The sequence below is a fragment of the Anolis sagrei genome, chromosome 6 (genome assembly GCF_037176765.1).
Source record: "Anolis sagrei isolate rAnoSag1 chromosome 6, rAnoSag1.mat, whole genome shotgun sequence".
NCBI classification, from domain to species: domain Eukaryota; kingdom Metazoa; phylum Chordata; class Lepidosauria; order Squamata; family Dactyloidae; genus Anolis; species Anolis sagrei.
The window spans coordinates 28,257,269-28,285,098 of record NC_090026.1 but is presented as its reverse complement, the minus strand read 5'-3'; the positions used below and the strand labels follow the sequence as shown (position 1 = coordinate 28,285,098).

Below are 27,830 nucleotides of genomic sequence, written 5' to 3'. Positions count from 1 at the left end.
CTCACATGCTGCAAAAACCCTGTTCTTTCCATTTCTGCAATCAAAACAAGACTGATCTACCTCCTCTAAAGGCTGCTGTGAGAATAAATGTGATATAGACAATTTAAAACCACAACTCAACACAACAGCAGTGCAATTGAATGAATATGTATTCTTGTCTGCTTGCCTTTTGTTAGATTTTCTTTGACAATGTATAATTTATATTTGTGTAATATGAATGAGAATGACTGAGGATCTAAGGGCACGTATCTTTGTGCTCAGAGAGTATCCAGTTCAATGCCTGGTTTCTCCTATAAGAAGTAGACATAGTAGATGAAGGAATGTCAGAAATGTAAGATGAACTCTGCTTGATCAGATCAAAGGTCTACACAACAGAGCATTTTGTTTCCTACGGGTAAGCCAGATGTCTGAAAGGAAAGCTTAAAAGGTGGGACAAAGCACATGCAGCTCAAACCATGGCCAATGCCCTTGTGTGTAGTATGAATCACACCAGGTCAGTCTTTCCTAATCTGATGACCTTTAAATGTATTGGACTGCAACATTCCATGTTGGGAGAATATCCAATTAAAAAATCTAGAGTACACAACTACTGGATCATTGGTTTGACCTAGGCCCCTTCCGCACAGCTGTAAAAAAAACCCACATTGAACTGGATTATATAGCATTGTAGACTCACATAATCCAGCTCAAAGCAGATATTGTGGATTAACTGCCTTGTTATTCTGGTTTATATGGCTGTGTGGAATGGCCCTTAGAATAATAGAGGTGTAAGAGACCACATGTGCCATCTAGTCTAACCCCTTGCCACAATCAAAGCACCCCTGACAGATTGATATCCAGCCTCTGCTAAAAGCCTGTAAAGAAGGAGCTTCCAGTGCACTCCGAGGCAGATCAGGAAGTTCTTCCAAATGTTCAGGCAGAATCTCCTTTCCTATAGTTTTAATCCATTGCTCCGAATCCTAGTCTCCAGGGCAGCAGAAAACAAGCCTGCTCCCTCTTCCTTTACAACATCCTTTCAAATATGTATGCATGGCAGTCATAGGCCCTTCCATACAGCCGAATTTCCCAGAATATCGAGGCATGAAATCCCACATTAGTGTGGGATTGAGTGTGGACTCAGGTAACCCAGTTCAAAGCAGATATTGTGGGATTTTCTGCCTTGATATTCTGGGATAGGGGACTGTGTGCAAGGGCCCCATATCTCCTGTTGTAAAGAAGCTTCCCGTGTTTCTATGGCAATCCACACAAGCACCTCTGAAAATATATGTGTACATAGCCCAAGTTGCCATTTAAGCACAACTGCCTGGCCTTTGATACCTAATCCTAAATTTGCTACTCAGACAGCACAGCAGCCATGGCAACCTCATTGTGACAGGAAGATGCATTGAATGGGGACTGATTAACTGACTGGAGAGCATTATAAGGGAATATCGCAGTGAGCAGGAATTATTGTTAGCTCAACTATTGCCTTCTATTTGCCAATATTCTTGGAAAGGACCTTGGTTGGATCAGGTCCTTTGCAAGCAAGGCAGTTCAAAAATACTCTAGGATCACATAACTTGGGACCTCATCACATGTGCCTTTTGAAGCATCGGGAATTGTCTACTTAGCAATGGAAATCAAACTCCAGTTATATCTTCACTGTCAAGTCACACTGATTATGTCCTTTGTGCCACATTGGTGGACCACTGAGATCATAATTTTGTTTCATTTTGAAGACCACATAAGCCTGAAGTTATCCTTCTTCTAGAATGAATCAGAGAGGAAGCTACACATCTTTCTGTTCATGGTTGGGGATCATTCCCCAATGAGCCAAATACTTTAGGGCTCCTCCTACAGTGCCATATAAAATCCAGATCATCTGCTTTGAACTGGATTATGTGGCAGTGTGGACAAATATCCAGTTCAAAGCCGATAATGTGGATTATCTGATTTGATAATCAGGATTATATGGCAGTGTTGAAGGGGCCTCAGATACAAATTACTTTTTTTCTAGTGGTGCTAGTGAACTCTTATAGAAACAAAAAAAAGGGGGGAAACAGTAGCAAATAGCAGAAGCAAGAAGTCGTGTTATTTTGTTAATTTTGATATTCTGTAAAATATTATTTTTGAAACATTGAAATAAAGTATTTACCAAAAATCAGGATCCTTGAGACGTGCAATGTTTCAAAACAAGAGTTTTCAGTGAGCACTATGGAGGCCCAGATATCTGTAGTGGCCAGGAGGGCCTTTGCACAATTAAAACTTGTGCGCCCACTGTGCTGGTTTCTTGAGAAGCCAGATCTGACCACAATGGTACACGCCTTAGTTACATCCCGTCTGGATTACTGTAACACGCTCAATGTGGGGCTGCCTCTGAAGAGTGCTTGGAAACTTCAGCTGGTCCAAAGAGCTGCAGCCAGGTTGCTCACTGGGGCTGGTTACAGGAAGCAGACAATCCCCCTGTTGCAGCAGCTCCACTGGCTGCCAGTTTGTTTCCGGGCACAATTCAAAGTGCTGGTGTTATGACCTTTAAAGTCCTAGACAGTTCTGGATCTGCTGTTGAAGGAAACAAAGCAAAAGCAATGTGGAAGACTTTTGTCCCATGGATACCTATGATGCCCAGAAGGGAAGTTTGGGTGGCAGGCTCATGGCCTCCTGCTGTGTTCCCGTTAGGTTCTTTGTTGCCCAGATTATGTCCCATCTCTGGTTCTCACACAAGGCGTGGAAGGGGTATCTGGAATTGCTCAAGAGATTGCCCAAGAGGTTACTGCAGTTCATGTACATTTGCCTTCTATTTCATATAGTTCAATAATAATAATAATAATAATAATAATAATAATAATAATGTTATAGTTCATGTGGTTCCTTTGATATAGGCTTCTAGAGGGAAAGAGAGGTGAAATCTTCAATTGAAGATTGGTATCTTGTACAGTTCAAACCCAAGCAAGTGCTACTAACTTCATCTGCTGCTATTTCTAATGGTGGGAAATGGCACCCATAGCATAGGCCCTTGCCTCTCCCAGTCTCCCCCTGTATCTCAGTAATGATGGTCAGTTAGCTGACTCAACACTCCAGAACAGTAGATTGGATGATGGTTGGTGTGGTTATGTGGTTGCTGATAACAGTGATCACAGGGCCCCCAGAGATGCGTCCCCCACGGCATTCCGCTGTTCCCTGCTTCACTGGACAGTAGTGAGGTCAAAGATCCCCTAATGGCCTACCGGTAATCAGAAGTCCCAGAACAAGATGATCTCTGCCGAAGTTCTATTGTTTTGGCCTACAGACCTCCAGCACAGAGTGTCTACACTACTTTAATCCTTAGCTATTGCAGCTGGCTGTGCAGGAGCCAAGGATGAAATGTCCTTCTCGGCATGCGACCCCATACTTCTCTGTATGCAGCCGTATACGGCCACATGTCATTGAAAATGGCTACGCATGTCAGTGCTGATACGCATGTCATTGCTTCACCATCATGAATCTAGGCCAACCCCATCCTCCTTTCCTCACCATCAATGCATAAAGCTCTTTCTGGTTGCATGTGGAGACTTCATTCAAGGAGGCGAGGGACTCGCAGGTCTCGGCCAGGCCACCCTTCAGTTCAACCAGGCCTTGGAAAAACTGGGAGACTTTCACATCCAAGTGGTAGAACTGTGCATTAAGACAGTGGACAGCCACATCCAAGCTGTTCAGACAAGGGATGGGGGAGGAAAAAGAAGGCACCATATAAATTGTGAATGTTCTTGAAGAAGGCGGAGGGTGCATCTACGCTGTAGAATTATAGCGGCTTGACAGCACTTAACCGCTATGGCCCAATGCTGTGGAACCGGGGGATTTGTAGCTGGATGAGGTACCAGCACAATTTGGCAGTAACAGCTAAAGACTTGATAAAGGTACACCTTCCATGAGCCATGACAGTTAAAGTGATCTCAAACGGCATTGATTCTATAGAATAGATACAGCCTGAAACAGAAGTGGGGGGGGGGGGGGGGGAGACTATAGTGTGAAAAAAATGAACAAATTCCTATGCATACTGCACAGATTTCATTTTGTAGTGTGAAGAAACATGAACAAACAATCTTTAAAATGAAGAACAATTTTTTGTTGTCTCTCTTCAAGTCATTTCAGACTTAGTGCAATCCTAAGCCTAAAGTTTAGTACAGGGAGTGGATAAATGACTTCGGAGGGCCACATCTGGCCCGCAGGCCTTAGTTTAGGGATCCCTGCTCTAAACCGATTTTGCAATGCAGAATCCACACAATAAAGGTGTACCAAACTGTGCCTCTCCGGATTTGCTTCCAAATCAAGAAAAATGCATGTAACTCTCTTCCATCTCTTAAGGATACAGATGACATAAGGGAGACATTGGTCGGTAATTCTTGGCGTTGGAGGCATCTTTACCAGGTTTTAAAATGGCAATAACCTCAGTTTTCCTCCATCGTGTGGGAATGTTTCTGTGCCAAGCATTGATTGTAAACGGCTGCTTCCACTGTTTAACACTATTGAGATATCGCAATCTATCGTTCTCAGACTTTATAAATGGGAAAGTATCCATCAGTACTGGACAAACAGGAACCAAGGTTAGATTCACTGGAACTGTATATTGGCAGCCCACCTATAGCTCCATTAACAACACACATTGAAGGGTTGGGCCCAGCCTCCAAGGAGTTCCTTTGCCAAGAGTCATTGCCTCATGTAAGCCGTCCTGAGTCCCCGTTGGGGGAGATGGTGGCGGGGTATAAATAAAGTTGTTTATTATTATTATTATTATTATTATTATTATTATTAAGTGCTGACAATATATTCATCTTTTACATCCATCACAAGGTCAGTATTACTTTTTTTTTCAATCAGAGGAAACAACAATATCCGAAAATCAAGAGATCCCTTGCCCTGCCCTAAGCCCCTTACCTTAAAGGAGATTGACACCAGTTTAAAATTATTATTATTATTATTATCATTATTATTATTTATATTCCGCCCTATCTCCCCAAGGGGACTCATGGCAAGTCACAGTACACATTGTCAGGGCAAAGACAGACAGAACAAAAAGGAGGCATGTTGTGTTGTGTTGAATCTGGCTTTTTGGTACCTTTGGGAGTTAGGCTCGAATCCAGCCACAGGGGGGTGCTGTCGCTCCATCCTCAATGACAAAGAGCCATCAGGACTTCCTCCTTCCTTCTGGTCCCTGGCATTTTCTGATATTTTTACTTTATGGTGTTGTAAAACCACTTTTTTCTTGGGATCTTATGGTTCTGTCCCAAATCACAGAGGATGCATGAGAAAGTGATCAAAGCTAAAACCATTGCTTTCCATGGGATCCATGCCTGCTCCAGGTGATTTATTGCTGTTTGGTGTTTGATTGTTTTGGCAATGAGTGTTTGCCACTTGGTTCTTTTGTCTGTAAACCGCCCTAAGTCCCTTTGGAGAGATAGGGCGGTGTATAAATAACGTATTATTATTGTTGTTGTTATTATTATTATTGCTGGGCCCTGGTCAGAGTTCCCTCCTTTCAGGAGATATTGGCCTTTTTCCAACCCTGGAACATTTTATGAGCTCAGTGCTTCTCCATGATAGGAAAGAGGCTGGGGTGCCCTGTCAAGGGGAAATTTCTCAATGTGAGGAGGTGGTTAGAGGATGAGCCATACTCTCCCAGCCTCAGAGAAAGGCCATGGAAAAGCTCCCTAAGGAATAGGGTCTAACCCCCCCCCCCCTTCAGCCCTGGATGGAGTTGGGCAGGGCACACACTCTCTGTCTCAGAGGAAGGCCATGGCCAAACTCTGTAAGGAAAAGTGACTGAGCACACCCTCTCAGAGGATGGGACCCCTAAACCCCCTGTCACTATCCCTCCTGCCGCATCACAATCACAGCCAACCCCCCTCCCTCAAAACCTCTCCTCCTTGTCATTTCAGTCTGCAGCCTAGTCAAGGATGCCTCTGATATCCAAACCTTCACCACCAAGGCGGCCCATATGGGCCCCTGGAGAACGGGGCGCTCAAAGGGCATCGGAGAACCGGGCCCTAATTTGGGCCCGGAAAACAAATGAGATAGTGGCCCGCAAGGAGCCCCAGTTTTTGCAGCCCCGCCTGTTCCCCGCCCTGGGGGAGCCCAACCCAGGCGGGAGCAGGCCGGGGCTGCCTCGCACCCAGCCCAGGAAACAGGGCCCCCTCCAGCCTCTCCTCCTGGGCAGGAGGAGGGAGGCACCAGAAACTATAGTAGATGTAGGTGGGGCCAAGACCAGGGGCGGGCCACAAAAAGGGAGGCGGCGTGAGCAGGGACCTCTCCGGGCCCTCCTGGCGGGGAGAGAGGTCGAGGAGGGGGCACTGCCAGTCCTCCTCCTCCCCGCCCCCGAGGCCCCTCCTCCCCGCCCAACCAACAACTGGGGCCCGGAGGCACGATCCCTGCTCCCGGCAATCCACCAGCCCGCCGCCACTCCCACCCCGCCCTGGACCCCGCCGATGACCCCATCCAGCCTCTTCTGGTAAGTAAGTACGCATGCGCAGCATTCCCCCTCCCCCTTTTTTCGGGCCATGTTCCAGAAGCATTCTCTCCTGACGTTTCGCCCACATCTATGGCAGGCCTCCTCAGAGGTTGTGAGGTCTGTCAGAAACTAGGAAAACAGGGTTTATGTATCTGTGGAATGTCCAGGGTGGGAGAAAGAACTTTTGTTTGTTGGCGGCAAGCGTGAATGTAGCAATTGGCCTTGATTAGCATTTAATGACCTAGCAGTTTTCAAGGTCTGGCTTCTTATTGCCTCGGGGAATCTTTTGTTGAGAGGTGATTAGTTGGCCCCAGGGCCATAGCCAGAAAAATTTCGGGGGGGGGGGGGGGTTAAGATGGGGGAGGTGAAACCTGCCTCCTAGCTCACGCTGAAGCAAGGAGCACAGCAGGGGGCAGAGCAGCCTTCAATAGCCTCCGGCTCCGCCCCTGTCAACCACCTCCACCAAGTCTGGCCTCCTTAATGAGAGCATTCAACCCTCCCCCCCCAACTTGGTTGCTTCGCTACATGGGCTATTGCTGCAAGTAATGACAGTGTGAATAAATCAATATTTGCTTGAGATAGTGCTTGCAGTTCTGGAGGGACTCTTAATTTTTTGCGTCTCATAGACTTAGCATGGGGATTTGGTTAACCAGTTAAAATTCATGAGCAAACCAGGGGTTTTTTTAACCTGAAAATTGGGGGGGGGGGGGGGGCGGGGGTTGGCCTTGGTTGTTTGTCTGGAATTCCTCTGTTTTTCAGTGTTGTTCTTTATTTACTGTTATGATTTTAGAGTTTTTTAAAATACTGGTAGCCAGATTGTGTTTGTTTTCATGGTTTCTTCTTCCTTTCTGTTGAAATTGTCCACATGCTTGTGGATTTCAATGGCTACATTCACACCTACCTCAAGCAGACAAGAGTTTTTTCTCCCACCTTGGACTTCCCACAGATATATAAATCCCATTTTCCTAGTTTCTGACAGACCTCACAACCTCCGAGGATGTCTGCCATAGATGCAAGTGAAACATCAGGAAAGAATGCTTCTGGAACATGGCCAGACAGTGCAAAAAACAACAACACAACCTTGTTTTGTGTCCACAATTCCTATATAACCTGCATTCGTGATTCCTACAAAGCAGTTCCCTGATCCACTTCCTTAGAGACAATTCATGCAAGGCAATTAGCTTTCTCAGCTGTTAGACCAATATACCTAGATATCTCTTTGTACTGTTAGGAACAAAGATATGCCAATGCACAAAAACAGCAGTTTCTGTGCTTTCGCGCGCTGGGCCTATGACAATGTCTGTTTATAGGACGTGCTTTCTGTATGCCTAACGGGACGCTGGGGTGCCTCAGCTATTATTATTATTATTATTATTATTATTATTATTATTATTATTATCTTTATTTGTACCCCGCTAGCATCTCCCGAAGGACTCGATGCGGCTTACACGGGCCGAAGCCTCAAAACACAATACAATAGAAAACATAACACAACAATAAACAAAGCAAATCAAACAGTTAAGCAAAATAACCACAATAACAATACATCAAGACACTATTAAAACTGGTTCGGCCAGCGCAATGGGGTACAGGGTTAAAAGTGCTGAGATGGCAGGAGGAACGTAGGATTAAAGTGTGGTGTGCAGCAGCATTGGTTGTGCTAAAGTGCTTCTAGGACTTGGGGTGGGGATTCCTAATCTACGAAGGCACATCGGAACAGCCAAGTTTTTAGATTCCTTCTGAAAACTGCTAGAGTAGGGGCCTGACGAAGCTCTTTTGGAAGGGCATTCCAAAGTCGGGGGGCCGCCACAGAGAAGGCCCTGTCCCGCGTCCCCACCAAGCGCGCTTGGGACGTAGGTGGGATCACGAGCAGGGCCTCCCCAGCTAAAGGGTCCCTTAGGTTTCCCAAAACAAAGTTCTGTAGAGGCTCAAAGTAAGTCCAACAAAGTTCTTTATTAAGGTTTAAATTTTCGAACAAATGAATAAAATGCCATATAATCTTCTAAAACTAGTAGTTTTCTTGATCTGCCAACAAGAGAAAGGCAACTGCTTGATAAACTGCTCCTATCTTCTTTAGGGAAACCTTCCGACCCCTCCTTGGGCAATCTTTCTTAACCGTGCTGGCATGAGGCCCCAACTCCCGGCTCCAAGTTGCATTATGGATAGCTCGAGTGGTCCCTTAACAGGCAATGGTTGTTGCAGATCTGCCAAGCTGGTGTCCTTTTAGCTTCTCCACGAAGGCTATGGAACTATTTCTTTACTCTCCAGCAAAACTGTAGAGATTTTCCTTTTTTCCCAGCAAAACCTGGCTGTAGTTCTATATCTTTGGCCCGGCAGAGCTTGCTGTAGATCTGTTTCTTTAACCCCAGCAAAGCTGGCTGTAAACCTAAACCTTTTACCCCGGCAGAGCTGTAAGAAGCGAAGGTGGGGTAGAGAGAAACCCACATGTCCTACTGTAAGGCTTCAATTTGTGAGATGGAACTGAAAATCCCCTTTTCCCTCCAAAACCTGGGGAAAGGGGCAGATATAAAGGCTCTAATGATGATTGATAAGTTATTGGCCCTGATTGCAACCTGGGGAAAGCTACCCAATTGCAAAATGCATGGCCCAGATGAAATTCAAACAAACCAACAGTGCAAGAAAAGACATTCAAATCTCCTGGCACAGCCGTGCCAGCACAGTTTCAGAAGTGTTATTTCAGTTGCCCAAAAACATATACTCTCCCTTAAAACATCTTGGTTTAAATCATGCTCTCAAGAGACCAGGTCTACACAGCAGAGCATTGTATTTCCCAGGGGTGAGCCAGATGTTTTAATGGAAAGCCTAAAAGATGGAACAAGGACAAAGCACATGTAGCTCAAGCCATGGCCAAGGCTCTTGTCTGTAGTGTGAATCACACCAAGCCAGTGCGGTATGTGATCCGCACTTCCAGCATTTGTTTTGCGCTTTCTTATACATTAGTCCTAGTTTCTGAGGTGTCATGTACCACCTATAGAACATTTTCAGCCAGTTTTCTTTCAGGTCAGTTGAGTAGGTGTATTTTATCTTTTTGAGCCAGATCTGTTCCCATTCTCTAAATTTTATGGGTCTACCTATATTGGCTGCACATTTGGTCATGCATACTGGCACGTTTTTCCTATGGTGGACATGTACCAAAGCAAGAATATACTGGAAATCAGTACAAGAAGAATACTAGAAAATGCTGAAGACGAACATTCAGAAGAGACCAGAATATTTCCTTCTAGGGATAACAGATGAAGATACGGATCTAGATCAAAATAAAGGCATTCTGTTCACATACCTAATGACGGCAGCCAGAACGGTGTACACGAAAATCTGGAAATCAAAAGAACTTCCATCCAAAGAAGAATGGCTAATTAAAGCCAGCAAAATAAGAGACATGGACAAACTGGCCTTCTGTCCCAAAGAATCAAAAGGAAGATCAATAAAGAAAACAGATTGGAAACTATTTGCTGAGTCGAATACCCGACTGAAGATTAAGAGAGGATCACAAAGAAAGGTGGCTACAATTGAAACTAAAGAAGAAGACTTTAAACTGAAGAAGAAAACAGAGCAAATTTGATTATTAGCAGGAGAGAAGCCGAAGATATAGAAAAGAACTGAGATTTCTACTCCTACTTCACCAATTTATTTCCTGGCACACGTGGAGAATTAGTTTGGGAAGTCAAGATGTTCCCTCCCTTTCCCATAACCCTACTCTCCCCTTTGTGTGTACCCCCTCCCCACATATAAGTCCCCATTCCTTCCCCAACCATGAGCCTTTCCCACCCCCATAACCTCTCCCCCTCCCTATCATCTATATTTTATTTGTAGAACCAGAAAAGCATTCAATAAAAATCTATATTAAAAAAATGTATTGGACTGTGGCCAGATTGCTAACAGGAGCTCCGTACAGAGAGACATCCACTCCCATGTTGTGGCAGCCCCACATTACCTTGGTCATCACTTTGAAAGCTCTAAATGGCTCGGGTCCATCTTGTCTTACAAACCAGCCTGGGCACTCAGGTCATCAGAGGAGGCCCTGCTTTTGGTCCCACCCCCATCTTAAGCACAGCTGGTGGGAATGAGAGGGCCTTCTCCGTGGTTACTCCCCACCTCTGGAACTCCCTCTCTATAGAAATAAAGTTGCCCCCTTCCCTCCTCTCCTTTAAAAACCAACTGAAGATCTACTTTTGCATACTAGCATATGGAGAGGAAGAGGATTAGATGGTTGAGAGATCATTGCCGAGCCTCTGGTTGAGAATTATTTTTATTTAGGCTTCACTGGTCCACACCAGCCCAACGATCACATAACCAACCTGCAGTTTTTGGTGAACCCTTGATGGCTGTTGTACATTGCTATGGATGTCTTGTTTAGATCTATATTATTATAGAATTTTGTTTGACTATGTGTAATTTAATTTATTGATGTCAAGTTTACGTTACTGATGCTAGGTTTTTAATTTGATGTTAGGTTTTAATGCTATTTTTTATGGCTGGGTGGTTTCGTTCGTTAATTTCGTAATTCATTAAAAATTCGTTATTTTTTTTATAACGAATTGATAACGAACCATTCAGGAGCAACTAAAAATCGAAACGAATTTTTCAATTCTTTTCGTAATTGTTTCGTATTCGTTTCGTATTCGTTTCGTTATTATTTCCGCATGTCTGGGGCAAGTTTTATAGTTGTTGTTTGTTTAATCAGTGAAAAAAAAATTATAAATATCACACCAACAGTCAACAACAGAGGGAGAGGGAAGTTTCAGAAGTTCCCCCTGTCCCATTTGGAGGTTTTTTAGCGTATTGCGCGGTCGCGTCCGCCATTAACGAATCGATTCGTAATTGTTTCGTAATTGTTTCATAATTGTTTCGTAATTTCCGAAATTAAAGAAAAATTTCAGAATTCTTTTAAAAATCGAAACGCAAAAACCCCCCAAAAACGAATCGAGTTTAGAAACAAATTTTTCCGTGTTTGGCCAGCCCTACTATTTTTATATGTGGGGGTTTTTCCGGGATTTTATTCCGAATGATGAGAAAAAGCCTATATATACCTCTACCTGTTGTCTGTCTTGTCATGGTGTAATCAGTGTTGAATGTTTACCGTAGGTGTGTTCTGTGATCTGCCCCAAGTCCCCTGCAGGATGAGAAGGGCGGAATATAAATATTGTCAATAAATAAATATATAAAATGCTAATAGTGTCAACTGTCCTTTTTCTTTCTTCTTGACAGAAAGTGAGACCACCTACCACTTGGGAGCTGAGTTTGGCTGTGGCGGGGACATTGACAGCACTGAGGTATTCCGTGTGACATTCTCGGATGTGAGTCTACAGGGGAAGGGACGGGAAGAAATGAATACTCTCTCCCCCTCACCCCTTTACTGCACTCTCTAATGACCTTCTTAAACTCTCAAGTTCTAAGTGTTGTTGCCCTTCTTCTTCAGAGAGAAGCTTGTGAGGAAGATGGGCCAAGAGAGACTTGAAATAGCCTCTGCTTTGCGTGAAAACATATCATAAAAACAGTGTGAAAGGAGATGAATATTATACACTGGAGCTCCACACACAAGGCTTTACTCTGAGACAGAGATTTACCTCACACTGACTGAGTTCTCAACTGAGACAAACGAACACTAACAGGCTTTGGCCTACTCACTCTTTCAGGGCTTGACTTGTAATCAAAAACACCCAGTTAATATTTAATATTTCTGACCATGTTCACTGTTGTTGTGAATGAGAATTTTTGAAGTGAATGTATAAGGTTTAAAGAAAGTAGATATTAGGCTTGTTTGATTTAAAAAACTTGTTCAAAACTCGTTTCGGATATAAAGGTCGCAGGTGGTTTGATTCGGAAATCAATTTCGATTTTCATAGAAAAAAATGTTCAAAACTTTTTGAAACTTCCGAGACTTCCGAATTCTGAATAATGGGTTGAAAGTCTTATTTCCTGCTTCAGTGAGTGGTCTTTACTTTGAAAGTAGTTGTTTTACTCCAGAAAAGGGGGGGGGGGGGCAAAGGGAGGAAATTCATCCACGCTGGTTTAAAATGCTTTCCAGACTCCAGGCAGAAGCGAGCAGAGAGGAGAGAGAGAAGAAATTCACCACTCTGTTTTAAAACGCTTGCCCAGACTCCAGATGGTCACCCAGCGTCAATAATAATAATAGCGAGGAAGAGCTGAGAAGCCTTCTAATCAAGGTGGAAGAAGAAAGCGCAAAAGCTGGGTTGCAGTTAAACATTTCAAAAAACCAAAATTATGGCAACCAGACTGATTGATAACTGGCAAATAGAGGGAGAAAACGTGGAGGCTGTGACAGACTTTGCATTTCTAGGTGCAAAGATTACTGAAGATGCAGACTGCAGCCAGGAAATCAGAAGACACTTACTTCTTGGGATGCGAGCAATGACAAATCTCGATAAAATAGTGAAGAGTAGAGGCATCACACTGGCAACCAAGATCCGCATAATTAAAGCAATGGTATTCCCCATAGTCACCTACGGATTTGAGAGCTGGACCATAGGGAAGGCTGAGTGAAGGACGATAGATGCTTTTGAACTGTGGTGCTGGAGGAAAGTTCTGAGAGTGCCTTGGACAGCGAGAAGATCCAACCAGTCCATACTTCAGGAAATAAAGCCTGACTGCTCATTGGAGGGAAGGATATTAGAGACAAAGTTGAAGTACTTTGGCCACATCATGAGAAGAAAGGAAAGCTTAGAGAAGAGAATGATGCTGGGGAAAATGGAAGGAAGAAGGAAGAGGGGCTGACTAAGGGCAAGATGGATGGATGGTATCCCCAAGGAGCTGGGGGAGGTGATGGCAGACAGGGCACTCTGGTGTGGGATGGTCCATGAGGTCACGAAGAGTCAGAAGCGACTGAACAAATGAACAACAACACAACAACAACAACTAATAATGATAATAATAATACGAGTTTTCACAACCTGGCCCCAGAAGTTTAGGCAGGCAGGAAGGCAGGCAGATCACTATGAGCAGAGGTCCTTCTCCCCGCTGCATCCTCCATGCTCAGTGCAGGCCAGTGTGGGGAAGGAGGCCAAAGGCGACCTTTGGGAGCGACGTGGCATAGGCCAGACGCTCCGTTTGGACCCAGGAAGGATGGAAGAAGCATGAGGAAGGAGATGGGAAACAGCAACGGGCACACTCGCCAACCGCTTCACTCAGCCAGAGGTGGCTTCACCATGTCAGGTCAACTGGCTGAGAAGGCCTAGTGGCCGGGCAGTAGAGCAGGGCCCCTGGATGCACACTGCCAGGGCCTCTTCCTGCGCGCACTTCCCAATGCTGGGAGAGAGAGGCGTCCTGGCATTGGCAAGCACGTGGAGGAAAGAGGGCTGAGAGCACACACCCGGTGAAGCACTCAGAGGAGAGAGAGAGGAAATTCACCATTCTGTTTTAAAACGCTTGCCAGAAGCGAGGGGAGAGGAGAGAGAGAGAGAAGAACTTCATCCGCTTGAGCCAAGGCCAGGGACCAGTAGTGGGGAAACGCTGAATCATTGCCGACTCACTTATTGCTTCGGAGCAGAAATGGCAGAAAAAGCTTTGGAAGGGCAAAGGGACTTCCGATTACCTTAAAAACTTCGAAATTGCTTCAAAAAGCAAATCTTTCAGAATTTATTCCGAATTACGAAGATTCTGATCTACCCTAACCATTTCTAGTAGATATGCTGAACCAGAATGCATTGGATAATGTCTGTATATGCCATGTGTACACTAACTATAAACATAGAAATGTGTCAGAAATATTCAATATTAACTGGGTATTTTTTATTACAAAATGTGAATCAAACACTGAAAGAGTTAGGCCAAAGCCTGTTAGAGTTAGTTTTGCCTCAGTGAGGGAACTTGTCAGTCTTTTTGAGGAGGCATCTATATGAGAGTGAAGCCTACTGTGTGGAGCTCCAGTGTATAAAGCCTGCTATGTGTATAAAGCTACTATGTATTTGTTTATTTGTGTTGTGTTAACCTTGTTATTGTAAACAGGGCAACTATATTTTTTACTATGAAGAAAAGCCACCTTAGGAAGATAATTGGTCAGTGTCTTCAACAGACCTCCCAAAAGTAGGACTGGGTGTAGAAGCCAGGAGTAGGGTAGAAGGGAACTGAAGAGATGGACAGGGTGAAATCAAGTGAAACCAATCTGTTTCTGCCCACTGTCAATTTTGACTGTTTTATACATGCATTCCTTCCCATCCCTGCATTGATCTGTGAACAAAGAGATATGCACAAACTTTTCCATTTACACACAAATTTGTTAACTCATTACCTATGTCCTCCAACACAATGCTATGATAACTTCTAATAGAAGTTGTTCATTTCAATAAGGTTTGCTGTTATCCGTAGTTTCCTACATCCTCAGTAAGTCCAAGAATCTATTGCCTGCAGGTATGGGAATTGTACTGTACGCACTTGTGACTGTTTTGTGTCCACAATCCCTATTTAACCTGCATTCATGATCCCTACAAAGCAGTTGACTCATCCACTTCCCCTTTTATGACCAATCCACAGCACAAGGGGGAATTATGGTTTTGAGTGTTTTATACAGTTATTTCTTCCCATCCCTGCATGAGTCTGTGAACTTTGAACAAAGAGATATGCACAAACTTTTCAATTTATACACAAATTTGTCAACTCATTTCTCATAAAATATGCATTTATCTCTAAGTATCCACACCTTAAGGGATTCAATCCTAAAATAAACAGACCAAATCCTGATGAGCAGTTATGAATGCAGTACGACCTCTGTAACTGCATCTGGTTGAGAATTATTTTTATTTGGGCTTCACTGGTCCACACCAGCCCGACAATCACATAACCAACCCACACTGTTTGGTGAACTCTTGTGGCTGTTGTACACTACTTGGATGTTTTGTTTAGATCTATGTTATTACAGAATTTTGTTTGATTATGTGTAGTTTAATTTATTGATGTCAAGTTTAAGTTACTGATGCTAGGTTTCTAATTTGATGTTAGGTTTTAATGCTATTTTTATATGTGGGGTTTTTTTCTGGAATTTTATGTCAGTATCATGGATTTTATGTAGGCATTGAATGTTTGACATTGTTATGTTGAAATCCGTCCTGAGTCCCCTTGGGGAGATTGGGCAGAATACAGATAAAGTTATTATTATTATTATTATTAGTATTAGTATTCCATGTTGGGAGAATATCTGATTAGGGAAAGCTATAGTACACAATTACTGCATTATTGGTTTGACCTAGGCCCCTTCCACACAGCTGTATAAAATCCACATTGAACTTGATTATTTAACAGTGTGGACTCAGATAACCCAGTTCAAAGCAGATATTGTGAATTATCTGCCTTGATATTCTGGGTTATATGGCTGTGTGGAATGGCCCTTAGAATCATCTATATAAATAAAAATATGTTTGTTTGTGTGATTTACATAACTCAAAAACTATTGGAAAAATTGACATGAAATTCGGACACAAGACACCTCTCAGTCAGGACACAAGACACCTCTCAGAGGTAGAGAAGAAAGGAAGGAGAGAAAGAAAGGAGGAGAGAAAGATTTGATTAATCGGATAGCGGCAATTGGAGAAAAGACCTAGGATATTAACGACATTGAATCTGCCTAGACTTGGATTTGGTTTTACCGACATGTATAATCTACTATTTATTTATTATTTATTTACTGTATTTATACACCCCGCTCTTCTCAACCCCAAAAGGGGCTCAGAGCGGCTATCTAATGAATTGTATAATGTGTTTTATTGATTTTTCAATGTTTTAATGATTTTTAATGCTTTGTTTACTTGCTGACAGCATTGTATGATGCTTGTGTGAGGCTGCCCTAAGTCCCCGGGGTGAAAGTGCATTAAATAAATAAATAAAGAGGGAGGGAAGGTTGGCCACAGCAACGTGTGGCGGGTACAGCTAGTAGAATAATAAAGTTGGAAGAGATCACATGGGCCATGTAGTCCAACCCCCTGCCATGCCGGAAAAGCACAAAGTATCCCTGACAGATGGCTATCCAGCCTTTGTTTAAAAGTTTCCAAGGAAGGAGCTTCCACCACACTCTGAGGCAGAGAGTTCCACTGCTGAACAACTCTGACAGTCAGGAAGTTCTTCCTAATGTTGTGGTGGAATCTCCTTTTCTGAAATTTGGACCCACTGCTCCTAGTCCTATTTTCCAGGGCAGAGGAAAACAAGCCTATTCCCTCTTCCTTATGACAACATTTCACATATTTATACATGGCTATCATATCTCCTCTCTACCTTTAAGACGCTCCTCATTAAGGAATGGTTCATTTTTGTAGCGGCCCCTTTAAGACCAACTGCTATTTTCAGAAGGACGTAATTCATTTGCAGCATCACAACAGAATAGGAGTTTTGGGTTACCCAGCGTTTTGCACTACATTTCCCAGAATCCCCTACTATGGATCCTGCTGGCTAGTGCTTCTGGGAGTTGAAGTCCACAGTATCTAGAGGCGCCACAATTTGAGCATCGCTGCCAAAGAAGTCTCGACGCCATTTTGCGCCCATAGAGAATGGCGGGCTAGAGTGGTTTCGAGACCGCCCGAAAGATCACGTGGGTTTCGGCGCCAAGCCACCCTTTGCGGTGACGCGCGAAGCCGAGTCGTTTAGGCCTCTTTCGCTTCCCGTAGACGTGAAAGAAAGTAAACACCCCCTTTTTGGATTCGCAGTCGAAGGAAGAGAAGCCAAAGAAATGTGGGAGTCTTCCACTTGAAAGTGTGGGAAGGGGAGTCAAGGCTCCTCTTTTCTTTGAACAGTAGGGATTGAAACTTGGACTATTGGGGATCTTATTTTTCTTATTATTGTTTGCCCAGCCTTATGGATTGTGGAGTTCTTAAGGTATATCTTCACCTTAATTTAATACAGAATTGCTATTTCACAATTATGGGTACACAGCATATTCCTAAAATGTGGAATTTAAGCCAACCTATGTCTCTTATGGATTTTGTGTCCATTCCTATAGAAGTTAATGGAGTTTCCTAAAGGATTGTTATAGGTTTGCTTCTAACAGGAGGCCCAGTGTCCTATCTAGACCAGATATGGGCAAACTTGGGCCCTCCAGGTGTTTTGGACTTCAACTCCCATCATTCCTAACAGCCTCAGGCCCTTTCCTTTTCCCTCTCAAGCGGCTGAGAGGGAAAAGGAAAGGGCCTGAGGCTGTTAGGAATGATGAGAGTTGATGTCCAAAACACCTGGAGGGCCCAAGTTTGTCCATACCTGATATAGACTCTCAGTTCACTGCACTTTTAAATTTGGATATGTTTTGAATTACTTTATATGGATCTAAATTGTGAATTTTTAACACCATTGATATTTAATCCTGTTTTAATGTTTGTATATTTGCAGATTTTAATTTGTAATGAAATGCCTTTCATGTCTATATATATATATATATATATATAATTATAAATATTATTTGATACATCTCAACAATTAACCAACTTTTGCCATACAGGACTGATTTCCGTATACGTGATTCCAAAAGTAAATCTTCCTTAAATGACATTTTATACATTCCTTAGTTATGTATCACCCATCACCCCCGCCTTTCCTCCCCCCATCACCCCCCCCCCCCCCGGGAACAGCAATTCTAAATTATGTCATTGCATCAGTGGAAAGCCTGGATCAAAATGCTATATCTGTCGTCTCCGTCTATTTTGTCAGTTAGCACAGACCCCTGAACCAGTATTGTTCTTTTTGACTATTTATATACTTGTTTTTTCTTTGATTGATGAAATCATTAATTATATATTCTGACTAGCCATCCCCTGCCACGTGTTCTGTGGCCAAGTCTGTGTATATGTGTTTGCGTGTGTATATATGCATATGTGTGTATATATATTTGTGTATATGTGTACAGTCACGAAGAGTCGGAAACGACTGAACGAATGAACAACAACATGTGTATATATGTGTGTGTTTGTGTATATATGTGGTTTTGAGCATGCATTGTAATGTATTTTTTGGTTTTTGGCTTTTAACGTCTCTTCCGCTGTGTTTTTCAGTGTTTTTATGAGTAATGGTCACTCATTGGCAGGAGAGGTGTCTTGTGTCCAAATTTGGTGTCAATTCATCCAGTGGTTTTTGAGTTATGTTACATTTTTATTTATATAGATAGATAAGCCCACCAAGTTTCTAAATGTCATTTTGTATCATCTCTCCATCCTCGGGCTATCGTGGCTTGTATTGAGGCTATAATATATTTAAGGATTTCTTTCCAATTATTGTTGTCTTCCTTTGCCTTTATTGTGAGAGACAAGAATCTGGCTTTATCCCACATTAATTCTTTCCCTAATATTTCTTCCATTACACTTCTTATTTTACTATAATAGTTCTGAAATCTTCTACAATCCCACCACATGTGGGAGAATGAACCTATCCCCTCACAGTTGTGCCAACATTTGTTTGAAATATTTCCCATTATGTGTGCTAATTGGAAGGGGGGTGGGGTTCTATACTATTTAGAGATTATTTTCCTTTGGGTTTCTTTGATTCTCATATGTTTAATTTTATAAATATTGTCAATGCTCTGAAGCTCCTTTGTAGAGAGAAAAATTGGGGTGTAAATAAATATAATGATTATTTTAATACTAAATAAACAACAACAACAACAATAAAACAACACCCTGGGTGCCAGATAAATGAAGTTTGGTTGTTTGAGAGTTACTATTACAAATAGGTCTGACTAATACTATATCATAAACTCTGTACTGACTTGCTATTAATATTGAATAAAAATAGATTAAGGCAAATAAGGCAAGCTTGGTATAACACGGTTTTATTGTGTTGTGAAAAACACCTTTGTGAATTTAAAGTATTCTTTGAAAAAAATGCTAATTGCTTGAGAGTTTTTTGTATATTTATTTCCATGTGGCTTTTTTTTTTTGCCTTCGCATATTTTTCCTATCTCTGAAAATGGAACGCTCCTAATTTCGATATCTTTATACTTCTGTAAACGAGAAGTATCTAATCACTTAAGACGGGATGGGATGAGTGTCTTCGGAAACCTATCCTTGAATATAGTTGATAGAGATCCCCAAGGGCCATCCAGGCAAACACAATCAAAGCACCCCCAACAGATGGCCACCCAGCCTCTGCTTAAAAACCTCCAGAAAAGAAGATTCCACCACACTCCCAGACAATGTTTTCCAATGTCAAACAGCTCTTACCATCAGGAAGTTCTTTCTAATGTTTAGGTGGGATCTCTTTTCCTGCAATTTGAATCCTTTGCTGTGTCCTAGTCTCCAGAGCATGATGCTATGCTGTCTATAACAGAAATAATTCCTCCTTCAGCGCCAGCTTACCCTGTGCCATGCGGTGCCTCCTCATCAGCCAGGACAAGCGTCATGATCCCATTGTGCTGCCGGATGGTGCCACAATAGTTCTGGGCAGGGGCCCTGAATCTCGAGTCACTGATAAGAAATGTTCTCGAACACAAGGTACGTAACCTGATGCTGGATAAAAAGGAATGCTTCTGGTACAATAACGAAAAAGGATCTCCACTGGTCTCTTTGCATTATATCTGATAAAACTCTATTCCTTGTATTGTAGAATTAATCTAGTTTGATGTCTCTTTAACTGCCATGGCTCAATCTTTGAAATCATGGGAACTGTAAATTTACAGGTTTGGTGAACACCTGTCAGAGAGTGCAGGTGTTCACCAAAATACAGATTTCACAATTCCAAAGTACTAAGCATAGCAGTTAAAGTGGTGTCAAGCTGGATTTATTCTACAATGTATATGTACACTTAGTTGAAAAATAATATAGGCAGACAAAATGTTGTGCCCTAAAACAGCTCATTACAAAATATTGGTATTAAGATTGGTGAGCACTCAGTGTCCTGCCCTTAGGGTACTAGTTTTTGCTCTGACATTCTTGGAGAAAAACAGCCATCAAATGATTTCTCCCTTTAATTTTTTATGCCTATTACCTATTGATGTCTTTCTTAATTTAAAAAATAAAATTGCTACCATCACCACCTCTAATTCTTCTAATCTAGTGCTAAAGGCCTATTAACCTGCTCTGTCTGAATTACTTTGCATAGGAAGTTGAAATTTCTTGTATATAACAAGCCCTGTTTTCTCTTTCCATTCACTTGCAGTGGAATTGCTGGCAAACTATGCCTACCGATCAGTTCGAGTCACACAGGTAAGATGGAGGAAATTCTAGATTTTCTGGTTCTGAACAAGTGATCACATGGAAATCTTTGGTCTAGGACAGTGGTTCCCAACTTGTGGGTCCCCAAGTGTTTTGGCCCACAACCCCCAGAAATCCCAGCCAGTTCAACAACTGTTAGGATTTCTTGGAATTGAAGGCCAAAACATCTGGGGAATAGGTTAAGAACCACTCGTCTAGGAGGAACAGAGAGTTTTCTTTTTATTTATTTATTTATTTTTGTGAGTTTTTCCTTTAACAGTGAAAGAGGGGGAACAATCATCATGATAGAAAGGTAAGAAATTGCAAGACAGGTGATGTATAGGGAAGTAAAAAAAAGGGGGAGGTAGGAAAGAGGTTGGGGATAGGGGGGTAGTGATAGAGGGGATCAGAGGGTAGAAGTATGTGTATTGAACTCCCGTTCAGTCTGCAGAGGGATGGTCAGCAAGTTGTACAATTTGAATGCAATATTCCTGCTCCTTGGCAGGGAGTTGGTCTGGATGGCCCATGAGGTCTCTTCCAACTCTTTGATTCTATGATTCTCATAGCGTAGTATGATCCATATTCGATCTTATTCATAGTACCTTAAATGTCCTTAAATGTCCAGTTTAATTTTTCCTCTCAAGTACTCTCCCAATTGGTTCCAGTTTGTTTGTTTGTTCTTGCTTTGCTCCTCTAGTAGGTTCGAAAGTCTGTCTAGGTCCCTAAATTCAGTTATTTTTTAATCCAGTCTTCATTGGTTGGGGTTTCCTTGTTTCTCCATTTTTTGTGCAATTAGTATTCTTGCAGCTGAGGATAAATAAAAGAGGATCTTTTCTTCATTTTTCTTTAAGTCCAAATCTATTATATTCAATAAGTAATACTCAGGTTTCATATCAAATTTAGTTTTAATTATATTTTGAGTATGTTTGTGCACCAATAGCCAAAATGTTTGGATTTTCTTACAGCTCCAAAATAAGAGTTTTCTTTTATCTTGAAGGTGTTGCTCACTCTCGATGACAGGTGGACAACTTTAAGTGCCTTTCCACACAGCCATATAACACAGAATATCAAGGCAGATAATCCACAATATCTGCTTTGGGCTGGATTATCTCAGTCCACACTGCCATATAATCTAGTTCAATGGGGATTTTATACCACTGTGTGGAAGGGGCCTTGGTCTGAGGGCTGGGCTGCAACTGCTCTGATGCCTCACCATTGATTGTTCTGGTTTGGGTTCATGAGAGTCTCGGGCCAAAAGGATTTGGAGGACAACAGTTGTCCACCTGTCTCTGTGGGAGATTACTTTGGGGTGTAGTTCCTAATGCAACTCATGTCTTGTCAGCGAGGGGTGAACCCTACATCAGTGGAGGAAATACACCTGCGCTGTGGGGACAGCACAACGCTCCAGGAAGGAGAGACTCTGTTCTTGGTGAATAGATTGTATCCATACCACGTCCGTTTTGAGCAAGATCCCAGCTCCCCAAAGAAAAACCTGCTAAATTTCTTCAGTCCCAAACGCCCCCTGAAAGAAGAGGAGGAGGGGGAGGAGGAGGACAGGAAGGCCCAGACAGCCAAGCGGATCAAGTCTTCCTCACCTTCTGAGGATGAAGAAGAAGACGACGATGACCCCTGTGTGATTGAGAAACTCAGGCAGTTGCAGGAGACGGCAGCTCAGGCCGAGGTGGCCTATCCGCCGCCCCAGAAACAGCCTGCCTCCAAGATGGCTCCCCAGCCCCGTGACTCCTGGGAGGACCATGGCAAGCTCCTTGTCTTTACAAAGAAAGGAGTGGTGCCAAGCTCCAAAGTAAGGCCTGTTGCTCTTTTCTCTGGGGGCTTAGCTGGGGGCACTATTTGTTTCTTAAGGAGCATTGGAAACTACGGTTGGAAAACTGTTCCTCAAACTCATCTCCAGTCAATATTGACCAGCATAGTGGTCAATTGGGATGTGACTTGTAGTTCAGCAACATCTTGATGATTTGAAATTCCTAATCTACAACATAAAGAGGAAAAGTGCCAAAAAGTGTGTGTGTTTGTGTGTGTGTGAGTGTGAGAGAGAAATTGGGTTGTCATACTGCTGGTTTTAGTTCAACTTGTTTCTGTTGGGAGCTTGATAGATAACATGTGGAAATGATTTCCTTGGAAGAAAAAAAGATTAACTGCTCCATCTAGAGAGAAGCGTTTCTCAACCTCAGGGTTGCGAGGGGTCACCAAAGACAATCAGAAAACACAGTATTTTCTATTGGTCATGGCGGTTCTATATGGGAAGTTTTACCCAATTCTTTCATTGGTGGGATTCAGAATGCTCCTTGATTGTAGGTGAACTATAAATCCCAGCAACTACAACTCCCAAATTTTCTGTTGTCATTGTCATTCACTGCACCAAATTTGGCACAAATACCTGATATGCTCAAATTTGAACACTGGTGGGGTTGGAGGAAGGATTGATATTGTCATTTGGGAGTTGTAGTTGCTGGGATTTATAGTTCACCTACAGTCAGAGAGCATTCTGAACTCCACCATCAATAGAATCAAACCAGTCTTGGCACACAGTATTCCCATGACAACAGAAAATACTGGAAGGGTTTGGTGGGCATTGACCTTGAGTTTTGGAGTTGTAGTTCACCTACATCCAGAGAGCACTGTGGACTCAAACAATGACGGACCTGGACCAAACTTGGCATAAAAACTCAATATGCCCAAATGTGAACTCTGGTGGAGTATGGGGGAAACAGACCTTGACAAGTGGGAGTTGTAGTTGCTGGGATTTATAGTTCACCAACAATCAAAGAGCATTTCTGATCCCCACCAACGATAGAATTGGGCCAAACTTCCCACACAGAACCCCCCAAGACCAACATAAAATACTGTGTTTCCTGATGGTCTTTGGCGACCCCTCTGACATCCTCTTGTGACCCCCCCAGGGGTCCCGACCCCCAGGTTGAGAAACACTGCTTTAAGACAGATAAAAACCACAACACCCTGAAGCCATACATAACTGACTAACCTCAGGACACCACCCCACTATTAGGGACAACGTCAGCATGACAGAGGATAAAAAGTCCCACTCTTGCAGTTTTTGCGCATCAAAGAGCATATAGGGAAATGCCATTTATAGTTGTCCTGTGGCCTTTCTTTACGGACTCCCCAAGGTGCCTTGTGGGCATATCCAATGGGCCTGTTTAGCTGGCCTAAGTCATGAAGGTTAGAGATGACCTTTTGGGGGCATGGTAGACCACAGGAGTTGTCTGATAAGGCTTGGGGCCAAGCTAGTTGAGACACCATGGTCTGATCCTTTGTTGCCTTTCTGCCCAGGTGGCAGGCTTTGATCTGGATGGGACTCTCATCACTACTCAATCTGGGAAGGTGTTTCCAACCAGCCCTGATGACTGGAGGTAAGCACCCAGCTACATAGTAGGGTATGGGGCGCTGGAGGTGGTATAAGCTCAGGTGTTGTAGAGATTCAATCAAGCTGAGACTTGGGTTTAAATTCTCATTAAATCATCAAGCTGATTCTGTCCCAGCCTCACATACCTCAGACATATATAGAAATACATTAGAAGGATATGGTTGTTATTTTTCTATTCTTTTATTATTGAGGTAAAGATAAAGATTTCCCATGACATTAGGTCTAGTCGTGTCCGACTCTGGGGGGTGGTGCTCATCTCAATTTCTAAATCGAAGAGCTGGTGTTGTCTGTAGACACCTCCAAGGTCATGTGGCCAGCATGACTGCATGGAGCACCGTTACCTTCCCGTTGAAGCGGTACCTATTGATTTACTCACACTGCATGTTTTCGGCTGAAGCTGGGGCTAAGAGCGGGAGCTCACCCTGCTCCCCAGATTCAGACTGCCAACCTTTCAGTCAGCAAGTTTAACCCACTGCACCACCAGGGGGCCCATTATTATTATTATTATTATTATTATTATTATTGCATCTTATTACATAATATTTATTATCACATCTTGAATTTTTAATGTTTTAACTTGTTCATCATGAGGATCTCTTAGCCACCAGAGAACATCTTTTTGATGGAAACCTATATCAGTCAATTAAAATGAGCCAATGGTCAGGAGTTAAGATGACAGTTTAGGATAATGTAGGCTTGAGGTTCTCTCCATCTAGCCCACTGTGTGACATTGCGCCAGTCACTTTTCTCACCTTTTTCTGCCTCACAGGATTGTTTTGATGTTTAAAATAATTGAGCAGGCAAGCACCATGTGTTGCTCTATCATCCTCAGAGCAAGCATGCAATAAAATATAATGAACAAAATTTAAGAATGCTAGTGATTCATCCTAGATGTACAAGAAGACATAAAATTTAATACTGTCTGAGAACAAAAAGGCCAAAACTGGGATTTGGGTGTCATGTCACCATTTTGTGCTTTTCTTAATATTAGCGATACTTGTATTGTGTCCATATAGGGGCCAAAAAGTGTGTAATGATTGGTTTCAACCACTTTTGTAGGATCCTGTACCCTGAAGTCCCCCGTAAGCTGAAGCAGCTTCAGAGTGAGGGTTATAAGGTACAGTCCTTTTGCAAAATGCTCCCTTCCCAACCTGTCTTCGTTGCTGTTTCTTTCCTGTTGCTCAACTTCACCCATTTCTTCTCTTCTCTCTTCCCTGTCACATGAGCAGCTTGTGATCTTCACCAATCAGATGGGCATTGGACGTGGACGTCTAAGGCCTGAGGTTTTCAAAGCCAAAGCAGAAGCTGTGATTGAGCGGCTGGGGGTTCCTCTACAGGTGAGTTGGCTGTTGACATGATGCATCTCCCAAAAGGCTTGGCAATGCAAGTAGCAGAAAGGAGATGCTGGCATCAGATCCCTGTGGCACAGACAGGATGTGAAATAGGTACTGCCTTCTATAACCCTGAACTGTGATCATTTTTTTAAAAAATGGGTTATATGTATATTCAATTGGTCCTCCACTTTTGTGGGACTTTCAGGCTCAAGACTCTTGTGAAAATGGAGGAACTGTGACTATCTCTAGATCTCACCCTCTCAACTAATTTTATGCTAATTTTAGGAACTGTCTCCCTTAAGAAATAAAAGCACCTCCTTTAAGAAACTTCTGAAAATGCACTTACGCATCTTAGTGTATGGAGAGGAGGAGGACTAATATACTTTACTCCACCGGAACGTTGGCAAACCCATTTGCACTATATGACTGCTACTATATGTTTTTTAATAAACACCTCTATTAGCCATTTCAAGTGCAATTTATTTTAACTGCTTTTTATGATATATGCTTAATATTCATTCATGTCTTTGTTTTATTGTATTAACTGGTTTATTGCTACCTAGTTACAATTTCAATATTTATTTTTTCATTATAAGATTACTATTGTTATTGTGCATGATTTTGTATTATTGCTGATGTTACTTGTACTTTGTAAGGCATTGAATGTTTGCCTGTCTCTGTGGGTAAACTGCCCTGAGTCCCTTTCAGGAGAGAAGGTGGTCTAGAAATAAAGTTGTTGTTGTTGGTGGTGTTGTTGTTGGTGTTGCTGTTGCTGTTGCTATTGCTGCTGCTGCTGTTACAGAAGCTTTAGGGTGCCACAATGGGAAAAATGGTCAGTTGAAGCCAAATTATGTGATAATGATAATGGAAGCAGGGACAAAATACAAAATAAAGAGAAAACGGAATCTGGAATAGATGTACCATCTCAAACGGGGGCACAAGGAGCCCACAAACTGCATTAAAAGAGCAAAAAAAAATCCCCCTCTAGAAATTGTTGGGGTAATTTTACAAGTCCCCTTAGGCAGCTTTGGGTCCAGGAGAAACTTCTTTCAAATTTGAAAATGGATCAGAAATTACCTTGGTGACCTCAGGAGGCATTTGAAGGCAAATTATTGGAATTATTTTATTGGGAAGGGGGCTCAAATGTGCGGACCTAGTGATATGCCTCATGGCCAACAGTCGTCCAACCCTATGTTGAAACTTCCCAATTTTTCCTTCACTAACAATGCTTATGTATCTCCTCCTTGTCACCATCAATCAGGCATTACTTGGGGTTTATTACTGAGAAACAGATTTGCCAGATGTCAGCTTAAACACAGACTTTACTTAGGGTCATAAATTAAGGAAATGCAGAGTAAGTGTCTCGTAAATAAATGAATAAATATCAAGGCAGGCAGGCAGAGACAGCTGGGTCACCTTCTTTCTTTCCTTGCAGGTTTTTGTGGCCACTAGTGCTGGCATTTACCGTAAACCTGTCCTTGGCATGTGGGATCATCTATGTGAGAAGGTACCTTTGGTTTGGGGAAGAAAAAAAGGAACAAGGAGGTCTGCGGGGCTGCATGTCCTGACTCTACTTTTCTCTTTCCCCCTAAAGGCAAATGGTAGCTTAGCAGTATCTTTGCAACAAAGTGTCTATGTGGGAGGTAAGTAACATAATTCAGTCAAATAATGTATCTAATAAACAGTTGGATATGATAGTATTGGACCTGCATTTGCTTATTTGGTCATAAGAAACAATAAAGTTTTCCCCTAACAATAAGTCTAGTAGTGTCCGACTCTGGGAGTTGGAGCTCATCTCCATTTCTAAGCTGAAGAGTCGGCATTGTCCATAGACACCTCCAAAGGTCATGTGGCTGGCATGACTGCATGGAACGCCAAGGCGCTACCTATTGATCTACACACATTTACATGTTTTCGAACTGCTATATTGGCAGAAGCTGGGCCTAACAGCGGGAGCTCGCCCTGCTCCCTGGATTCAAACCACCAACCTTTTGCTCAGCAATTTCAGCAACTCAGCGGTTTTACCTGTTGCGCCACCAAGGGGCTTCATTGGCCACCAGGGGGCCCAATTTGGTCATATTACAATGAAAATTGGTTTCCTTTTTGCAACAGACAAGACCAGCTGTTTACAAGGGACAGTGATCTATGATTTACAGCACAGATCTTGGAATATCTTTTTAAGATTATAGATCTGAGAATCCCTCCAATTAGAGTGTCTTTACAAGCAGGTTATTTTAAGTAATGCAGGTCAAAAGTGCCTTTTCTGAGTTTTGGTCATTATTTGCCACTTGAGCATTTGTTTTCTAGCTCATTGTCATAGAGTTGTTCATGTCCTCCTTCCTGCTCCCCATAGATGCAGCTGGGCGTCCACCAAATTGGGCTCCTGGACATAAGAAGAAGGATTTCTCTTGCAGCGACCGCCTGGTATGGAATAAATCTTACTGATCTCTTGGCTAACTAAGGGCCCTTACACGCAGCAATATAACCCAGAA

At 42.7% G+C, this 27,830-nt stretch overlaps 1 protein-coding gene and 1 long non-coding RNA gene across 4 annotated transcripts in view; one reads left to right on the top strand and one right to left on the bottom strand.

The window, feature by feature from the left end:
* Positions 1 to 2,041: 2,041 nt before the first annotated feature.
* On the bottom strand, positions 2,042 to 16,974 carry LOC137097359 (uncharacterized). 2 transcript variants are annotated; one of them, XR_010910153.1, is made up of 3 exons: positions 16,703 to 16,974; positions 3,490 to 3,664; positions 2,042 to 2,716 (listed from the first exon to the last, which is right to left on the bottom strand). It is a non-coding gene; the product is annotated as an uncharacterized lncRNA (long non-coding RNA). The 2 variants fall into 2 exon arrangements; XR_010910154.1 differs by lacking the exon at positions 16,703 to 16,974 and adding an exon at positions 5,072 to 5,559.
* PNKP (polynucleotide kinase 3'-phosphatase) overlaps positions 6,272 to 27,830 on the top strand; it is a 28,250-nt gene continuing 6,691 nt past the window's right edge. The window contains exons 1-11 of one of the 2 annotated variants that reach the window (XM_067469981.1): positions 6,272 to 6,460; positions 11,690 to 11,778; positions 19,754 to 19,899; positions 20,564 to 20,610; positions 21,941 to 22,402; positions 23,911 to 23,990; positions 25,064 to 25,121; positions 25,234 to 25,341; positions 26,774 to 26,845; positions 26,933 to 26,981; positions 27,692 to 27,762. In XM_067469981.1, coding sequence (XP_067326082.1) covers positions 19,773 to 19,899; positions 20,564 to 20,610; positions 21,941 to 22,402; positions 23,911 to 23,990; positions 25,064 to 25,121; positions 25,234 to 25,341; positions 26,774 to 26,845; positions 26,933 to 26,981; positions 27,692 to 27,762 — 1,074 coding nt within the window. In that variant the 5' untranslated portion in view covers positions 6,272 to 6,460; positions 11,690 to 11,778; positions 19,754 to 19,772. Of the gene's footprint in view, positions 6,461 to 11,689; positions 11,779 to 16,996; positions 17,300 to 19,753; positions 19,900 to 20,563; positions 20,611 to 21,940; positions 22,403 to 23,910; positions 23,991 to 25,063; positions 25,122 to 25,233; positions 25,342 to 26,773; positions 26,846 to 26,932; positions 26,982 to 27,691; positions 27,763 to 27,830 lie in introns of those variants that run through there. The other variant, XM_060780716.2, reaches the window with a different exon arrangement.